This window comes from Trichoderma camerunense (genome assembly GCF_050948025.1).
Source record: "Trichoderma camerunense strain CBS 138272 chromosome Unknown V8C40scaffold_18, whole genome shotgun sequence".
Taxonomy (NCBI): Eukaryota; Fungi; Ascomycota; class Sordariomycetes; order Hypocreales; family Hypocreaceae; genus Trichoderma; species Trichoderma camerunense.
The window spans coordinates 429,487-443,399 of NW_028145352.1; the positions used below are offsets into that span (position 1 = coordinate 429,487).

Below are 13,913 nucleotides of genomic sequence, written 5' to 3' on the forward strand. Positions count from 1 at the left end.
CAGAAACACATTCCAGATTGAGTAGGAAAGCACAAAACTCTCTCAAGGGTGTTTGAATCAGTGTGCTGGTTTAGCTTTTGATAAGCTTCTACTGTGACCAATGTTTGGAGGAACCTTTATAGCTCCTCATGTGAGACCCGTCGGCCACTGAAATGATATGATCCAATGGTAACACTTATCGAAATAGTAAATAGACTTTTACGACATGTAATGCATGAAGATATGATGGATATACTTGCCAATAGGAAAGGCTTGGTTGCAAGTCTCAGACGAGGATGAAATTTGACTACATGTCCTCGGCGACAACTTACACACACACAAGCTCCATATTATAAGCAGGTGTTTGACGAGTCCGATAAGCGGAAGTGGGCGAAAATTGAATGACTAAGCCGGTATTCGCTTGGCCAAAGCAGTAGCTGTGTATTCTCATAAAGGGCCTTTGTTTCGTCTATTTTAGGTGTAGTAGCATCATGAAGAGATACGGACTGAGAAGAAAACAACGATAATACCCATTTCCTGTGCGCAGGAACCGCATGTAACGCAGCCGCTAATCCTAGGACTTGCAGTTGCTGTGTGGCCCCCGCTCACGGACCGATGGATGCCTACGAGATCGACGAGTCTCTTTTACATGCACTCCTTGGAGAGTTGGTGTATGCCTTGCGACCGGCATGTACTAGGTACCTATTAATCTAAGAAAGTAAATGCATCATGGGGAAAAGACGACGTGTCGTTCAATCGAAATAACTCCACGGAGCAGTTCCCTTGCTTTAACATGTATTTGACCCAAAACTTGTGTGAAGATACATGCAATCTATATTGCGCTGGTGTACATGTACCCCGGCTGCATGTAGCTGTTGTGACACGACGTTCACAAAGAAAAAAGGGAAAAAAAAGAGGAAAAAGAAAAAAAGCCCCGATTTCTGCAGCAGCCCGTGCAGCTGTCGGGCCCGATTTGCGCTGTCAATCTGGCCTTACATGTGCGTCTTTAGCCGTGGATGCGGGCAGAACAGGAACACCACTAGGAGGCGCCCGAGGGACACCATCAGAGAGATGCAGCGGCAGCCAGCGGAACGGGATGGAATCGAATGGACGGAGGGATCCATGGATGCAGCCTCGAGCCGAGCTGGAGACGAGACGCGTCGTCGGCACTTTTCGCGGATTCCGGTTGGAAGCAGGAAGATGATGATTGTCGTCACCAAGATCACGGGCGGTAATGAAGGTATTGGTTGTTAACAGTATTGATGAGATGGGATCCATAACTGGGCACCCACCTCTGCCTAAACTAACGGTTTGAAACACCATGAAAAGACGACAGAGACAGACAGAAAAGAACCGAACAAAGACAATCACGCACTCAGCCACCCAACCACTTCTTTTGTTGCTTAATCTTCTGCTTCCCTCGTGATTCCGCATCACATCACTCACGCACGCACACAGCTTACTGTACTTCATTCTCCCACCCCCCTCTCAGGGAAACAAAGTCCTGGTGAGTCACCATCTTGGATTTCGATTCGCTTCTCCCATGCCACGCAAGTCTCCGGCGGCAGGCTGCAGCGTCCCAAAACGGCCGGTGGTGAAGCTTCCAGTCCTTTGGGCGCAACACCACGGCAGACCATGGGAGACCATGGAAGACTACGGGAGGCCATGGGGGACGCATGGGGGCTGTAAATCTCGAGGCAGCGCCTGGATGCCTTGACAAAGCACCGCCACAGCAGCCAATGGCGGGCTCGAGACGACGATTTGCCAGCGACGATGGATCCTTGGCGTTGTAGCAGATACACGACCCAGGAAAAAAAGTGATGGATGAGCGTGTGCGTGCTGTGCTAGTCAATGGTAGAAGAGATCAATTGGCTGCGTGCATGATGAATGACTCTCACCTGGCGGCGCAAGTACCAGATACTCGCGGCCAATGCATCTGCATTTGCATTTGCTGACTTGCAAATTCCATGGCGCCACACCTCCTTTTTCCCTGGCTGCTTCACCACTGACTGATTGATTGCCCGTTGTCGTCTCGCTGTCCTGTCCTGACCCTTGTCTGGTCTGGTCTGGTCTCGTTTCTCTCTCTCCAAAATCCCAACGGCTTCGCCCATCGAGTCGCCCAAGGCAGGAATCTGGTCACCGACTCCCTCTCCCTCTCGGCCATTACCTTCTTCGCCGTCTTTTCTCTTATTACTGCCATCCTCCCCCCTTTTCTTTTTTGCATCTTATTGATTTGATTCTATTTTTCTCATCTTACTTGATATTACATACATGATATCCATCCTGCGTGCGTGCGTGTGCATGAAGTGTGTGTGAACGGGCCTTCTATCTGACCTCGAAATAATACCACTTTATTCCGCATTCTGCCGGGGGCTGCAGAGGAAGGAGGTAAAAAAAAAAGTTTTTCATCCTCCCTCTTCCTCCTTTCACATTGGCATTCTTCTCTTCTTTACATCTTCACATCATCTTCATCTTCTTTGCTTTTTTTTTTTTCAAGCGCCTTCATCTACAGCTCCTCAAACCCGCCGCCTCATCTCATCCTTGTCCCTTGCACGCCGACACACGACCCATCTACAGATCGAGTGTGCGGATCTCGCAGACGCACCTGAACATTTTTGCGTTTGGAGACACATTTCTGCTTTCCACCTGCATAATCCACAGCGTTCGGTGCATAGCGCGCTTGGGTTGACGAATGATCCTTGGGTGAAAAAAGGGCTTTTGCTACCTCGGCTGCTTTCGCCTGCATTTTTCCACCCCTGCCGCTCAAGCGTTGGGTTGGGCAGCGTCGCATCCCACTACCATTGGGTCGACAGTCGAATCAAATTTTGTCCCCTGAGAAAAAAAAAGGGACAAAATACTATAAAGAACTAAAAAAAATTATAATCATCCTGCGTTTATCGCATCACATCACCAGCCATGTCTCTGCATCAGCGAGTATCCGCCAATTCGGGGCGCAGGGCGTCGGTGTCGCACTCGGCGCATTCAGCGCCTTTTGGTACGTCTTCCCATAATCCTCTCCCCATCCTATGGATGGTTGGTCAGCTTTGATGGATGCCGTTTGCTCACTCTCCCTTGCAGTCATCTCCGATTACGAGCAGCGCCTTCTCGACTCCCTCAACACCGCTCACACCGAGCTGAACAAGACTAACTCAGAAAGGGACCGATACCTCAGCTTACTGGAACAGGCCAACAAGAAACTCGCCGAGACAACGGCTACCGCCGCCGAACTCAAGGCCCAGAACCAGACTCTGAACCAGACTCTCAAGGACACCGTTGCATCTCTCAAGAACCAGAACCAGACTTTAAAGGACGGCATTGCCTCTCTCCAGGAGAAGCAGGACCATGTTAAGGAGGAGAATGACAGGCTCATCTATGAAAACAACGTGCTCTCACGGGACTATAATGAACTCAAGGCCAAGTTTAGCAACCTTTCCCGCCAGTACAATGCCCTGAGTGGCACTGCTCCCGTCTTCCCCTCCGGCGCCGCCAACGACATGTCTGGGGCGGTGCCGGAGCGTCCCAAGCTCTCCCGCTCCTCCAGCAAGAAGGAGCGCAAGGAGGATCGTGATCGCGAGGAACGCAGCCGCGTCCGAGACAAGGAGAAGTCGCGCGATCATGAGAAGGAAGACAAGCGGGAGCGTGAAAAGGAAAAGGATAAAGAAAAGGACAAGGAAAAGGAGAAGGGGGAGCGCAAGGCCGAAAAAGAACGCTTGTCCCGCCGCTTTGAAGAGAGGCGCGCGGCCCCGCCTGCTCCGGCCCCAGCGCCTCCGCCTCCCCCGATCGCCAACCGGCGCAACAGCTTCATTGAGGGCTGGGGCCCCGGTGGCCGGTCATCGTCGGCCTCGGGATCATCCACTCGGAGTTACACCAACGGACCCAACGGACCCAACGGATTACATGGCCCCCATGGCCCTCATGGACTCAACGGACACAATGGGCATATTGGACACGTGCAAGCGCCCGTTGTCACACCTATCAAGCCACCGTATGCCAACATTCCCCGGAGTGCGGCAAACCCAATGACCCCAATAACCCCAATGACTCCTCGTATCTACAGCGTTGCTGGAAGCACAGCCGCCGTGTTCGATGACGACGGGAGCTACGAGGATGGCAACTACCATGCCTATCCAATTAGCCGATAGACGTCGACTTGATCGTCTCGAAGCAGCATCGACTTTGCAGGGAAATGACTCACTGTCTTTCCGTGTGGATGTTCTTGCAAAAAACAAAAAAACAAAAATACAAAAACAAAAAAACCACACACACATTGGTTGCTCAGTTGGGTAGTATGCATGCCGGTGGGCTGCACCGTGGGGCTAGTTGCCTCTTGGTTGAGTGGTTTGATTTGCTCATCTTCATCTACATCTTCGTCTTGATGCCCAATTGGGCTGTTTCCTTTCACATGATATTCCATTGGCCTTTGGCATCGGGCTCGGTCAAACTCAATGGCCTGAACTCGACTTTCTTACGGCCCTGGTTCCACTTCTCCGATACCGCCCCGGGATTTTCTGCGGATCTCAATCCGGCGCTCTGCCGCTCTCGGCCCTGGACAATGAATCTGGACTAATGCCTCCGCTTTGTTCTATTACCCACCCGGCTATTTCGTCGCACTACGCTGCTTGTAGCCATTTTTTGTTGACTGCAGCCCTTGGAATGACGCATCGCTGTCAACAGTAAATTGAAAATACCACCGACGAGATGACCCGGGTTTTCCTGCTTCTTTTGTTTTTCTACCCGGTGTCCCTTTTTTTCTTCACAATTTTCTCTGACTGTCATCTTCAACCTTTGACCGTCATCTCTATTTTCTGACCGTCTCACCCTTGGCTTACTGCCTTCCTCCTCATCTATTATTTTCTTGACCCATTGTCAAGCTCGTTTGTAAGTCGTGGTGTTGTATTTTCCACTACACCTGGCTCAAAAGTATATCAACACTGTCTTTTTTTATTTCAACATGAAGCTCTTTCCTTCTCTCTCAGACGACCTTGCTCGTTGGGCAGAGCTACAACCCGTCTTCTTCACCGGCTCAGCTTCTACCCATGGCCGCCACGTCAATGTCTCTCCCAAAGGCCTAGATGCGCACTTTGCCGTCCTTGGCCCAAATCAATGCGCATACATCGACCGCACAGGATCTGGGTGCGAAACAATTTCTCATGCGTACGAAAACGGACGTCTTTGTCTCATGTTTATGAGTTTTGGCCCTTCGCCGCGCATTATGCGACTCTTTTGTCGCGCCACCGTTGTCGAGTGGGATCAGCCGGCGTTCCCTGCCCTCGTTCGCAAGGTCGCCAAAGGGAAGCGAGATGCCTTTGATGGTGCTCGTGCCGTCATTCTTTGCGATATTTGGCAAACCCAGACTAGCTGTGGCTTTGGTGTACCGCGGGTGAAGAAGGCACTTTACAGCCCTGAGAGCCAAGACGATTCCGGCAACCCCGGTGTCGCAAAGGCTGTTGAAGACATCCTTCGTGAAGGATTTGGGGAGGATGAGAAGCTCACCGAGCTTTCCGTCTTTGAACAACGCCCCAACTTGGACAACTATGCTGCGAATCAGGTTCAGCACAACAAGACGCTGAGCTATCAAATCGAGAAAAACTGCAGCAGTCTCGATGGCCTTCCTGGGTTGAGAGCAGCGCGGCGTGAGGCTGGACAGAAGCTTTGGGTGGGTGACTTGAAGGCTAGGATACGGCGAATCGCTTCTGAGGGCCAAGCTGTTGCGGCGGGGTTTCTATTAGCGGTTGTCTTTTATTTTGTTTTGCTTTGGATAGATGTACGCTGGGTTTCTACGATTATGTTGTAACGGTATTGGCCATGTTATGAGATAGACGGAAGACGGAGGGTTTTGTTTTCGCATTATTTCCTTTTTCTTCTTCTTTTCTTTTCTGTTTAGCTATTCCACTTGTTTTCTCTTGCTTGACTTTTCTTATTTCCCCCCTTTTAGCTTCTTCTTTTGTGTGGATGTTTACGATTATGTTTGGATGTTGTCATGGTCATGTTCACGATTTGCTTTTTACCTGGATGCCTTTTGTTCTTAGTTATAGATATACGTGGATGATCCCTTGCGGGTGAAAATAGTTTTTTTTATGATATGGGATTCCTGGGGCTTTGAAGATTGATGATTCGACGTGAATGCTTATGATCAATATTCACGTGAGCATTAGACCCGAGCGTGGTAGAATGAATATCCATTATCCTAAAACTGTCTGGTCTGTTTTATTCGCTGTTAGAAGCGGCATTCAACTACGGCATAGATAGACATAGCCTCGGAGCTGGCTAACGACCAATCCCTTGCATACGGTCCCAGTCCGTCTCCTTACGCACCATCCCTTCTCCCCCATGGTACAGATACATATATCGCCTTGCATCAAGGATTTCTTTGTGCAATGTCAAGGATCCAGCTATGCACGGACAATGAATAATGCATTCTGTTCTGGTGTCGAGTCTGCTAATGACCCTCGCGATTGGCCCCCAAGTAACGGATCCTTGGTTTCTGACAATAATACCAGGTGTATGACATCCTCTAACGCAAGGCGTAGAGATGGAACCGCTTTCTTTTGTGTATTCGCTTAGACGCTAGTCATTCCCCTTTCCGCGAAGAAGAAAAAAGCTCACCCCGCGGAACCCAAGCGAGAACGCCGCGATCTGTGACGCATTCTGCTGAGCTGATTGGATCCGCTGTGCCTACTCTCTTTTAAATCCGAATGATAATGAAAAGGCGTCGGGAGGTTTGACAAGAGAGCAAAAAGCTCAGCCACCGCTTGTCGCGGCAATGGGAGTGCCGTTAGTAGCAGCGGCTCCCTTGCCGCCTCTTCCACGTCTTCCGCGTCCGCTGCTCGAGCTCTTTTCAGGGGCAGCGCCGTTGCTAGCCGTGTTGGATGTAGACGGAGCAGCGGCAGCGGCGGCATTGCCACTTCCCGACGAAGGAGCGGCAGGTTTCTTATCCTTGCGCTCCAAGACCTGGACGGTTCCTTGCGCGACGGAAATGGGGCTGGCTGAGATGGCCTTGGCAAGGCTGGAGTGGTCTGCGAAATCGACATACGCAAAGCCCTTGCGCTTATCCACCTCGATAAACGTAATGGTGCCAAACACCTCGAGGGCTTGCTTCAATACGGGCTCTGTGATGCCCTGAGAAGAGTTGGCGTGCTTGACAAAGCCGCGAGTGGCGTTGGCGGATGCAGCTGCTGCAGATTTCTTTTGGGAGCCTGACGATTTGGCAGAAGCACTCTTGGGGCCGTTTGCCGCGCCGGCAGCAGACTTGGAGGCCGTCTCAGCAGCGGGCTTTGATGCATCTGCGTCGCCACTGGCGGCACTTTTCTTTTTGAGAATGACAGGTGCAGTCGCGGTTGGGTTCTGTCCTCCGGATGCTTCCGATGGCTTGGCCTTGTCGGCGTTCTTACCGCCACGGGTCTTACGAGTTGACTGTTGTGCCTTGGAAGCGTTGTCCTTAGCGGGCGTCTGGGCATTTGTCGCCGTTTCGTTTGAAGATGGTGCGGGAGATGATTGGTTCTCGTTTACTGCGCTAGAGGTTTCTTTGTTTTCTTTGTCGGTTGCCGAAGATTTGGAACCGGCTTCGGCCTTTGCAGCATCTTGTCGGGCTCGTCGATAGGCACTACCTGGACTAAGGCCGAGATCTCTTTGAAGCATACGGGCGGCAATGGAGACACCGGCACGGCGGCTCTTGGGGGTTGGCGCTTCAGTGGTACTACTAGCATTGCCGCTCGTGCTGGTCTGGCTTGCGGCCGGTTTGGCGGCCTCGGCAGACTTTTCAGAGGAAGCTGCAGCAGCTTTCTTAGTGAGAATCTTGACGGGCTCCTTAGGGGCCGCCTTCTCAGCCTTGGAGCTCCTAGAATCCTTGCTCTTCTTCTTAGAGCCCTCATCCTCCTTAGAGGCGGATTTGCCCTTGGCTGTCGTGGTCTCTTGTCTGGAATGCTTCGCGCTCTTGGCAGCGGCAGCTTCCTTGGCTTTGTTTGCCTTCTTTTCCTTCAAATACTCAATCAATGGCGTGGTGGTAACCTTGGCTTCTGGTGCTTCCTCAACGTCTTCGTTCTCGATGCCTTCCCTTGGCGGAACGGGGTTTGCGAGACCTTCAAGAAACGCCATGAATTCCGGGTCTTGGTCAATGGTTCCTTGACGAGCATCTACCCGCTTCTTTGTCCCTGGCACCTTTTTGTAGATGGACATTTCCAGGGCTGGGGGGCCGATGAGAGAAGCGCTGTTGAAGGTGCACTTGGCGTCCTCCCAGGTTGCACTTCGAACAACTTCGCTTAGCGGCATGATGTAGTCCTTCCGCATGACATGGATGTATGCTCTAGCAGGCCGAGATGGCTTTGAGAGCCTTGATGTTGCCAATGTTAGTGCGTCAAAGAAAGAGAGAACAAAGAAATAGAGGGATTCGTATCTGGTAGCTCAAAAGACGTACTCATTAGACACCTTGCCAGGGGCGTATGAAAACCAGTCGACCTTGCCATTTCCCACCACCCAATCAGAACCGAGAATAGAGACACATTCGGCCTCAGTCATACCAGGAGGCAGCCGTCGGATGATGACTTTTTCGCCTTCATGGGGAGTCCTGGTCTTTGGGGCCTTTGGCGTGTCTGCATCGTTGGTGCTCCGGGCCTCAGCATGCTTCTCAGCCGAGCCCTTCTTACCGGGGCGAGACGCGCCGTCGGCAGTGGCTTTACTCTGAGCAGGGCATCAGCTCAGTTCGATCCCGGACAAGGTAACCGGATCATCTCACCTTGGTAGACTCAGATGCGGGAGCGTTTGTCCTGCGAGACAGGACCTGCGGTGATTGAGTCAACATTGCGCATGTCGGAGGGATTTGGAGACGCTACGTCAAGCATCAACGGAGTTTGTGTCTGGCCGGCGGCTGAGGGTTGAGATCGAGCTCAAGATCAACAGATCAGATATCGTGAATGAGTCGCAGCCTTCCGTCATATGAGAATGAGAAAACGCGGGTCCACTATTTAACGGCTTCGTAATAAATCGACTCGACAAGGGCAAAAGCAAAGGCCTGCAAGGACGGTATCATAGAAATCGGAGTTAGTGAGCGCCGCTTTAGTTGAGACTTTTCGTGGCGAGAGAGGTATGGAGCCGTCACGTGCCGCCGTTGCGAGGAGGAGATTCGACGATATGATTGATGGAATGTGCAGTTATTTTTATCACTACAGTGCAGTACAAAGATAGTTGATCAAAGCCAGCAATGTTATTGAATACAAAGACGAGGTAATACGAGAAAAGCCAAGTGGCCAAGTGTGTATCTTTGCAAGACCGTGACTTGTATGAGACATGTTATGCACACTCCTGCAGCCGTGCTTGATACGATGCCGGTACCAATGAGAGACTTGAACCAGATCAATGCTACTGTAAAAGCGCCGCACGCCACTGAGTCTGCTGCTAGTTCTAGTGAGCGCACAGGCCCCTCCGATGAAGATCCGGCGCTGCGCTCACTGAACAGCAAGCCCCTGGCGCCCTGAAACAGCAAGCCAACCAGCCAAAACCCCCACCACAAACTCGAGCGTCATCTTGGGCCGCTGATAAACCATCATTCAGCCAAAACCCATCCCTTGACTTTTGGCATCGTGTCGGGCTGACACAACCTAGCCGTTGCGCCGTTGCCAGACTGCAGTCGCCAAGATGACGACAAGTGTTCCTCGACCTGGGCCCGCCAATCTGGGCCCCAATGCTGGGCTGGACGAGTGGCTGGAGGAGGCCAAGCAGTGCCACTATCTGCCCGAGAGGGCCATGAAGGAGCTGTGTGAAAAGGTCAAGGAGATCTTGATGGAGGGTATGAAAATGGACGCATGGAGAAGCATGAAAGCATGCAGTCAGTCACTAATGCCACGAGTCTCGCAGAGTCCAACATCCAGCCCGTCTGCACGCCCGTCACCGTCTGCGGCGACATCCACGGCCAGTTCTACGACCTGCTCGAGCTTTTCCGCGTCGCCGGTGGCATGCCGGGCGAGACAAACGTCCAGGCGCCCAAGTCAGCAACCGCAGTCATCACCTCGGAGGACATCGAGCCCCCGACCGAAATCACAAACCCGAAGCTGAGGAAGAAGCTAAAGTCTCCCGGAGGCGGGGCCGATTCGGGCGACGCTGAAGGCGACGAGGACGGAGAGGAAGAGCAGCAGGGAGCCGCCGATGTGCCCGCGGTGAATACAGTCACGTCTTCGCAGAGCGCGGAGACTCGCTTTGTCTTTCTTGGAGACTACGTTGATAGAGGATACTTTAGCTTGGAGGCGTTTACATTGCTCATGTGCTTGAAGGCAAAGTATGTTGTTTCTGTGGCATTTAGGGCTCTTTTTATCTTCTTCTTATTCGCGAGACGGCCCTTTTTCATTTCTCGTGTTTTACATTTTTATCTGCGAGATGCGAATCGTGCTGACGCCATATATTTAGATACCCAGATCGCATTGTTCTCGTCAGAGGAAACCACGAATCTCGTCAAATCACACAAGTCTACGGCTTCTACGAAGAATGCCAGCAGAAATATGGCAACGCATCCGTATGGAAGGCATGCTGTCATGTCTTTGATTTCCTTGTTCTTGCTGCTATAGTTGACGGAGAGCTTCTCTGCGTCCACGGTGGTTTGAGTCCCGAGATTCGGACTATTGATCAGATTCGGGTTGTTGCCCGTGCCCAGGAAATTCCTCATGAAGGAGCCTTTTGCGACCTCGTGTGGTCAGATCCTGACGACATAGATACATGGGCTGTGAGCCCTCGAGGAGCCGGATGGCTATTTGGAGACAAGGTGGCCACTGAGTTTAACCACGTAAACGGCCTAAAATTGATTGCGCGGGCACATCAACTTGTGAATGAAGGCTACAAAGTGAGTCGGCTCTTTCTTAAAAAGCCTTGCTATGCCCAACGAAGTTGCTAATGCTTGACAACCCAGTATCATTTTGACGAAAGTTCAGTCGTAACAGTCTGGTCAGCTCCCAACTACTGCTATCGATGCGGCAACGTCGCGTCAATAATGACAGTGGACAACGACCTGGCTCCCAAGTTTAGCATATTTTCTGCGGTTCCCGATGATCAGCGACATGTACCTGCAAGCCGTAGATCGCCGGGCGACTACTTCTTGTGATTAGAACGGTGAAGAACGGTGAAGATGATGGGGAAGGGGCCATTTTAGATTGGGCCGGGTTGGGTTGGGTTTTTGCATGTAAACTAGCATTACGGGTTGAGATATCCATGACTTTGAAGAATCGACAATGCATTAGGATTATAGGTAGGATTGGGGGGAATCTGGGTAGCGGACACGAATAGCGGTGATAATATCCATTTAGAAGAAAAATTGATAAACGAGACCTTCTTTTATCGCGGTTTCTTTTGTATTGGTGATGAAAAAGAATGTATTTGGCCATTCATGAGTTGGTGGTGTTGGCACTCTTATAGTATCATCACATACATAAGTGGAATCTAAGCTGTGGAAAACTCAACTTCTCCCTCGCATATAACTTTTTCTTTCCTCTCCACGAGAGCACCCAACATTGACCTGGTGAATAAACAAACAAGGCGACAAAAGAAAAGAGAATCTGTCATACAGCGTACTACCATTTTATTTATCGACCTGAAGAGCTCACAAAAATTACAGCTCAATGGCGACTCAGCAATTGGGCCACAAAAACAGACACAGCAAACCCAAGCCACGTCCAGTCAACCCCATTACAGCCGCAGTACAGAACTGGATCGCAGCAACACTTCTTTCAACGGAATCTGAAATCCAGGAGTCACGGAATGAGAATCTCTTAAACACGGCGCCGAAGCGCTTCACCATCTATGAGCCACTCGCTCTGCTGCCAACAGGAAGCTTCACAAGTGAAACATGGACATCCGTCCTACAAACCTGCGATGAAGCAGCCTGCAATTCTCTATGGCAGTCTATTCTAAAGGAAATTTCCAAGACTGGACAAGGCAAGGTGACGCATCTGGCAGTGAACGAGGGCATCCCGCTGCATAAGGACGGGGAAGACGCCGAGAACGTGCGAAGAAGTCCAAGTGGGCTCAGGATGCTCTTTGGAGACTTTGGGCCGGCAGCAGTAGATGAACAGCCTAAGAGCAGTGATTTTGAGGATGCTTTTTGGGTTGGGACGAAGCAGAATGGGATACTGCAGACGTGGGCTCCTAGATGGACCATGTTTTCACGGGGGAATGTTAAGGAGAAGGCGAGGGTGCTGGGATTCAAACGTCCACTGGCTGGACAAGAGGATATGTGGGCGGTGGACTTGTATGCTGGGATTGGATACTTTGTGTTTTCGTATGCGGCGCTGGGGATGAGGGTTCTGTGTTGGGAGATTAATCCCTGGAGCGTCGAGGGCCTTCGACGAGGTGCCGAAGCAAACAAATGGAGCGTCAAGGTCATTCAGGGCGAGGATCTAGCGCTGCCGATGGAGACGTTGCTTGCGAGCGGAGAGAAGATTGTCGTCTTCTTGGAGAGCAACGAAAGAGCGTCGAAACGCATCGCGGAGGCTCAAAGCGCCGGGCTTGCTAGCAACATTGCGCATGTCAACTGCGGCTTCTTGCCTACCAGCGAACCCGTATGGGAGAGCGCCTGGGATATCACGCGGCTGGCGCCCGAGGCACGGCTACATTTACACGACAACGTCGGCGTGGCGGACATCGAGTCCCGGCGAGCAGCGATTCATACGACTTTTGCAACATGGGCTGCTGCTGCTTCGGGAGGAGGAGACTTGAGGGTGCCGAGCGTTGAGCATGTCGAGCAGGTCAAGACGTTTGCGCCGGGAGTGTGGCATTGCGTCTTTGACGTGTGTATTACAGGCGGTAGTATATCTAATAATGGTACATGAAGCAATATGTGTACATCAAAAACTTTCAAGAATCATGGCGTGTATCGTTCCCTCATGTCAGTTTCCAATTGCGCCGTCGCTTTCTTACATCTCGCGAAATATCTCTCCATCTCTCTTAAAACATGATTCTCCCCTTTCAGAGATCCCTTAGAAACTTCTTGGGGATGTTCTCCACCACAATGGACATCTGGTCTAGCTTTTCTTGCCTCTCCTCCTCCTCCTCCATCTGCTCGTGCTTCTTGAAGTGCTCAATATCCTCCGGGTGGTTCAAGTCCTCCAGCTTGGAGTTTTCATCATGGTACTTCTCCCAATGGTGAATCTCATACTCGTACTCGTCGTCGCCGTGGTGGCCCGGGCCGGTGTTCATATCCGGCAGCGTCTTGCCTTGAGCCGTAAAGTCGGTCCACTCGTCGCGGCTAACGATGCCGTCGCGGTTCAAATCAAGGAGGGCGAGTAATCCGCGCAGGATCTCGTCGCGGCGTTCCCAGGATACGTGCTTGTTGGACTCGTCCATGAGGCCGTACGTGCGGAGGAGCTCTTCGCCTTGCCAGTAGCCGTCGCTGTCGTAGTCGTGGAGAGTGAAAAAGGAGGCCGCGTCCCAGCCGTCGACGTGGTGCTCCTCTGCAGGTCATGCCGTGTTAGAAATCACAATCATAGCATAGAAACGACTGCATGTCTTTGAGGCTCACCGGCCATGTGTTTTGTCATCCAGTTGGCATTTGCATCGACAATGGGCTTCTGGGAGTGGGAGCCATGGGCAATGGCCAGGCCCGCGATGGCGGAACAGAAGAAGAACGCTCGCATCTTGTCGCGCGGAAGAGAAGAAGCAACTAGTAGGCGAATTGATAGGAAAAAGACAAGGCCGGATAGGATGCGACAGGATGCGATGCAATGGGCGTCGTGGCGAGGCGACGTCGAGATGAGAGGTGGCCACCGGCGCTCGCTAGTATTAAGCTCCGGGTCCTTGTACTGAGTCCAGCTGAAGGCCACATGTCAGCGCCGTGAAATCGCTAACGGACGGTGACATCGAGCGGCGGGGGCGCCAAAAAGGCATTGAGGGCGGCCGATGCAAGGGGAAGCATCCGCTAAAGCTGCCGGTGCTAAGCTTTCAGATTTGGGCTTCCAGAT

The 13,913-nt window shown here is 51.8% G+C and overlaps 7 protein-coding genes across 7 annotated transcripts; 4 read left to right on the forward strand and 3 right to left on the reverse strand.

The window, feature by feature from the left end:
- Positions 1–1,009: 1,009 nt before the first annotated feature.
- V8C40DRAFT_253936 (uncharacterized protein) lies at positions 1,010–2,014 on the reverse strand. Its single transcript, XM_083217723.1, has one exon. The coding sequence runs from the start codon at positions 1,655–1,657 to the stop codon at positions 1,439–1,441; it is 219 nt and encodes a 72-aa protein (XP_083069513.1). The 5' UTR covers positions 1,658–2,014; the 3' UTR covers positions 1,010–1,438.
- A 479-nt stretch (positions 2,015–2,493) lies between these two features.
- V8C40DRAFT_79905 (uncharacterized protein) lies at positions 2,494–4,526 on the forward strand. The gene is made up of 2 exons (XM_083223445.1): positions 2,494–2,974; positions 3,058–4,526. Exons 1-2 carry the CDS (start codon positions 2,896–2,898, stop codon positions 4,119–4,121), a joined length of 1,143 nt encoding a protein of 380 aa, XP_083069514.1. The 5' UTR covers positions 2,494–2,895; the 3' UTR covers positions 4,122–4,526.
- V8C40DRAFT_79906 (uncharacterized protein) lies at positions 4,527–6,041 on the forward strand. The gene has a single exon (XM_083223446.1). It carries the CDS (start codon positions 4,931–4,933, stop codon positions 5,771–5,773), a length of 843 nt encoding a protein of 280 aa, XP_083069515.1. The 5' UTR covers positions 4,527–4,930; the 3' UTR covers positions 5,774–6,041.
- A 104-nt stretch (positions 6,042–6,145) lies between these two features.
- V8C40DRAFT_253939 (Smg-4/UPF3 family-domain-containing protein) lies at positions 6,146–9,006 on the reverse strand. The gene is made up of 3 exons (XM_083217724.1): positions 8,711–9,006; positions 8,393–8,655; positions 6,146–8,308 (listed from the first exon to the last, which is right to left on the reverse strand). The coding sequence occupies exons 1-3, from the start codon at positions 8,774–8,776 to the stop codon at positions 6,721–6,723; spliced, it is 1,917 nt and encodes a 638-aa protein (XP_083069516.1). The 5' UTR covers positions 8,777–9,006; the 3' UTR covers positions 6,146–6,720.
- Positions 9,007–9,416: 410 nt separating this feature from the next.
- V8C40DRAFT_253940 (type 2A-related serine/threonine-protein phosphatase SIT4) lies at positions 9,417–11,358 on the forward strand. Its single transcript, XM_083217725.1, has 4 exons — positions 9,417–9,760; positions 9,829–10,246; positions 10,375–10,804; positions 10,871–11,358. Exons 1-4 carry the CDS (start codon positions 9,610–9,612, stop codon positions 11,060–11,062), a joined length of 1,191 nt encoding a protein of 396 aa, XP_083069517.1. The 5' UTR covers positions 9,417–9,609; the 3' UTR covers positions 11,063–11,358.
- A 54-nt stretch (positions 11,359–11,412) lies between these two features.
- On the forward strand, positions 11,413–12,853 carry V8C40DRAFT_79976 (tRNA(Phe) (4-demethylwyosine(37)-C(7)) aminocarboxypropyltransferase). The gene has a single exon (XM_083223447.1). It carries the CDS (start codon positions 11,577–11,579, stop codon positions 12,783–12,785), a length of 1,209 nt encoding a protein of 402 aa, XP_083069518.1. The 5' UTR covers positions 11,413–11,576; the 3' UTR covers positions 12,786–12,853.
- Positions 12,688–13,844, reverse strand: V8C40DRAFT_253943 (nucleobindin SSP120). Its single transcript, XM_083217726.1, has 2 exons — positions 13,475–13,844; positions 12,688–13,406 (listed from the first exon to the last, which is right to left on the reverse strand). Exons 1-2 carry the CDS (start codon positions 13,587–13,589, stop codon positions 12,922–12,924), a joined length of 600 nt encoding a protein of 199 aa, XP_083069519.1. The 5' UTR covers positions 13,590–13,844; the 3' UTR covers positions 12,688–12,921.
- Between the last annotated feature and the right edge of the window lie 69 nt (positions 13,845–13,913).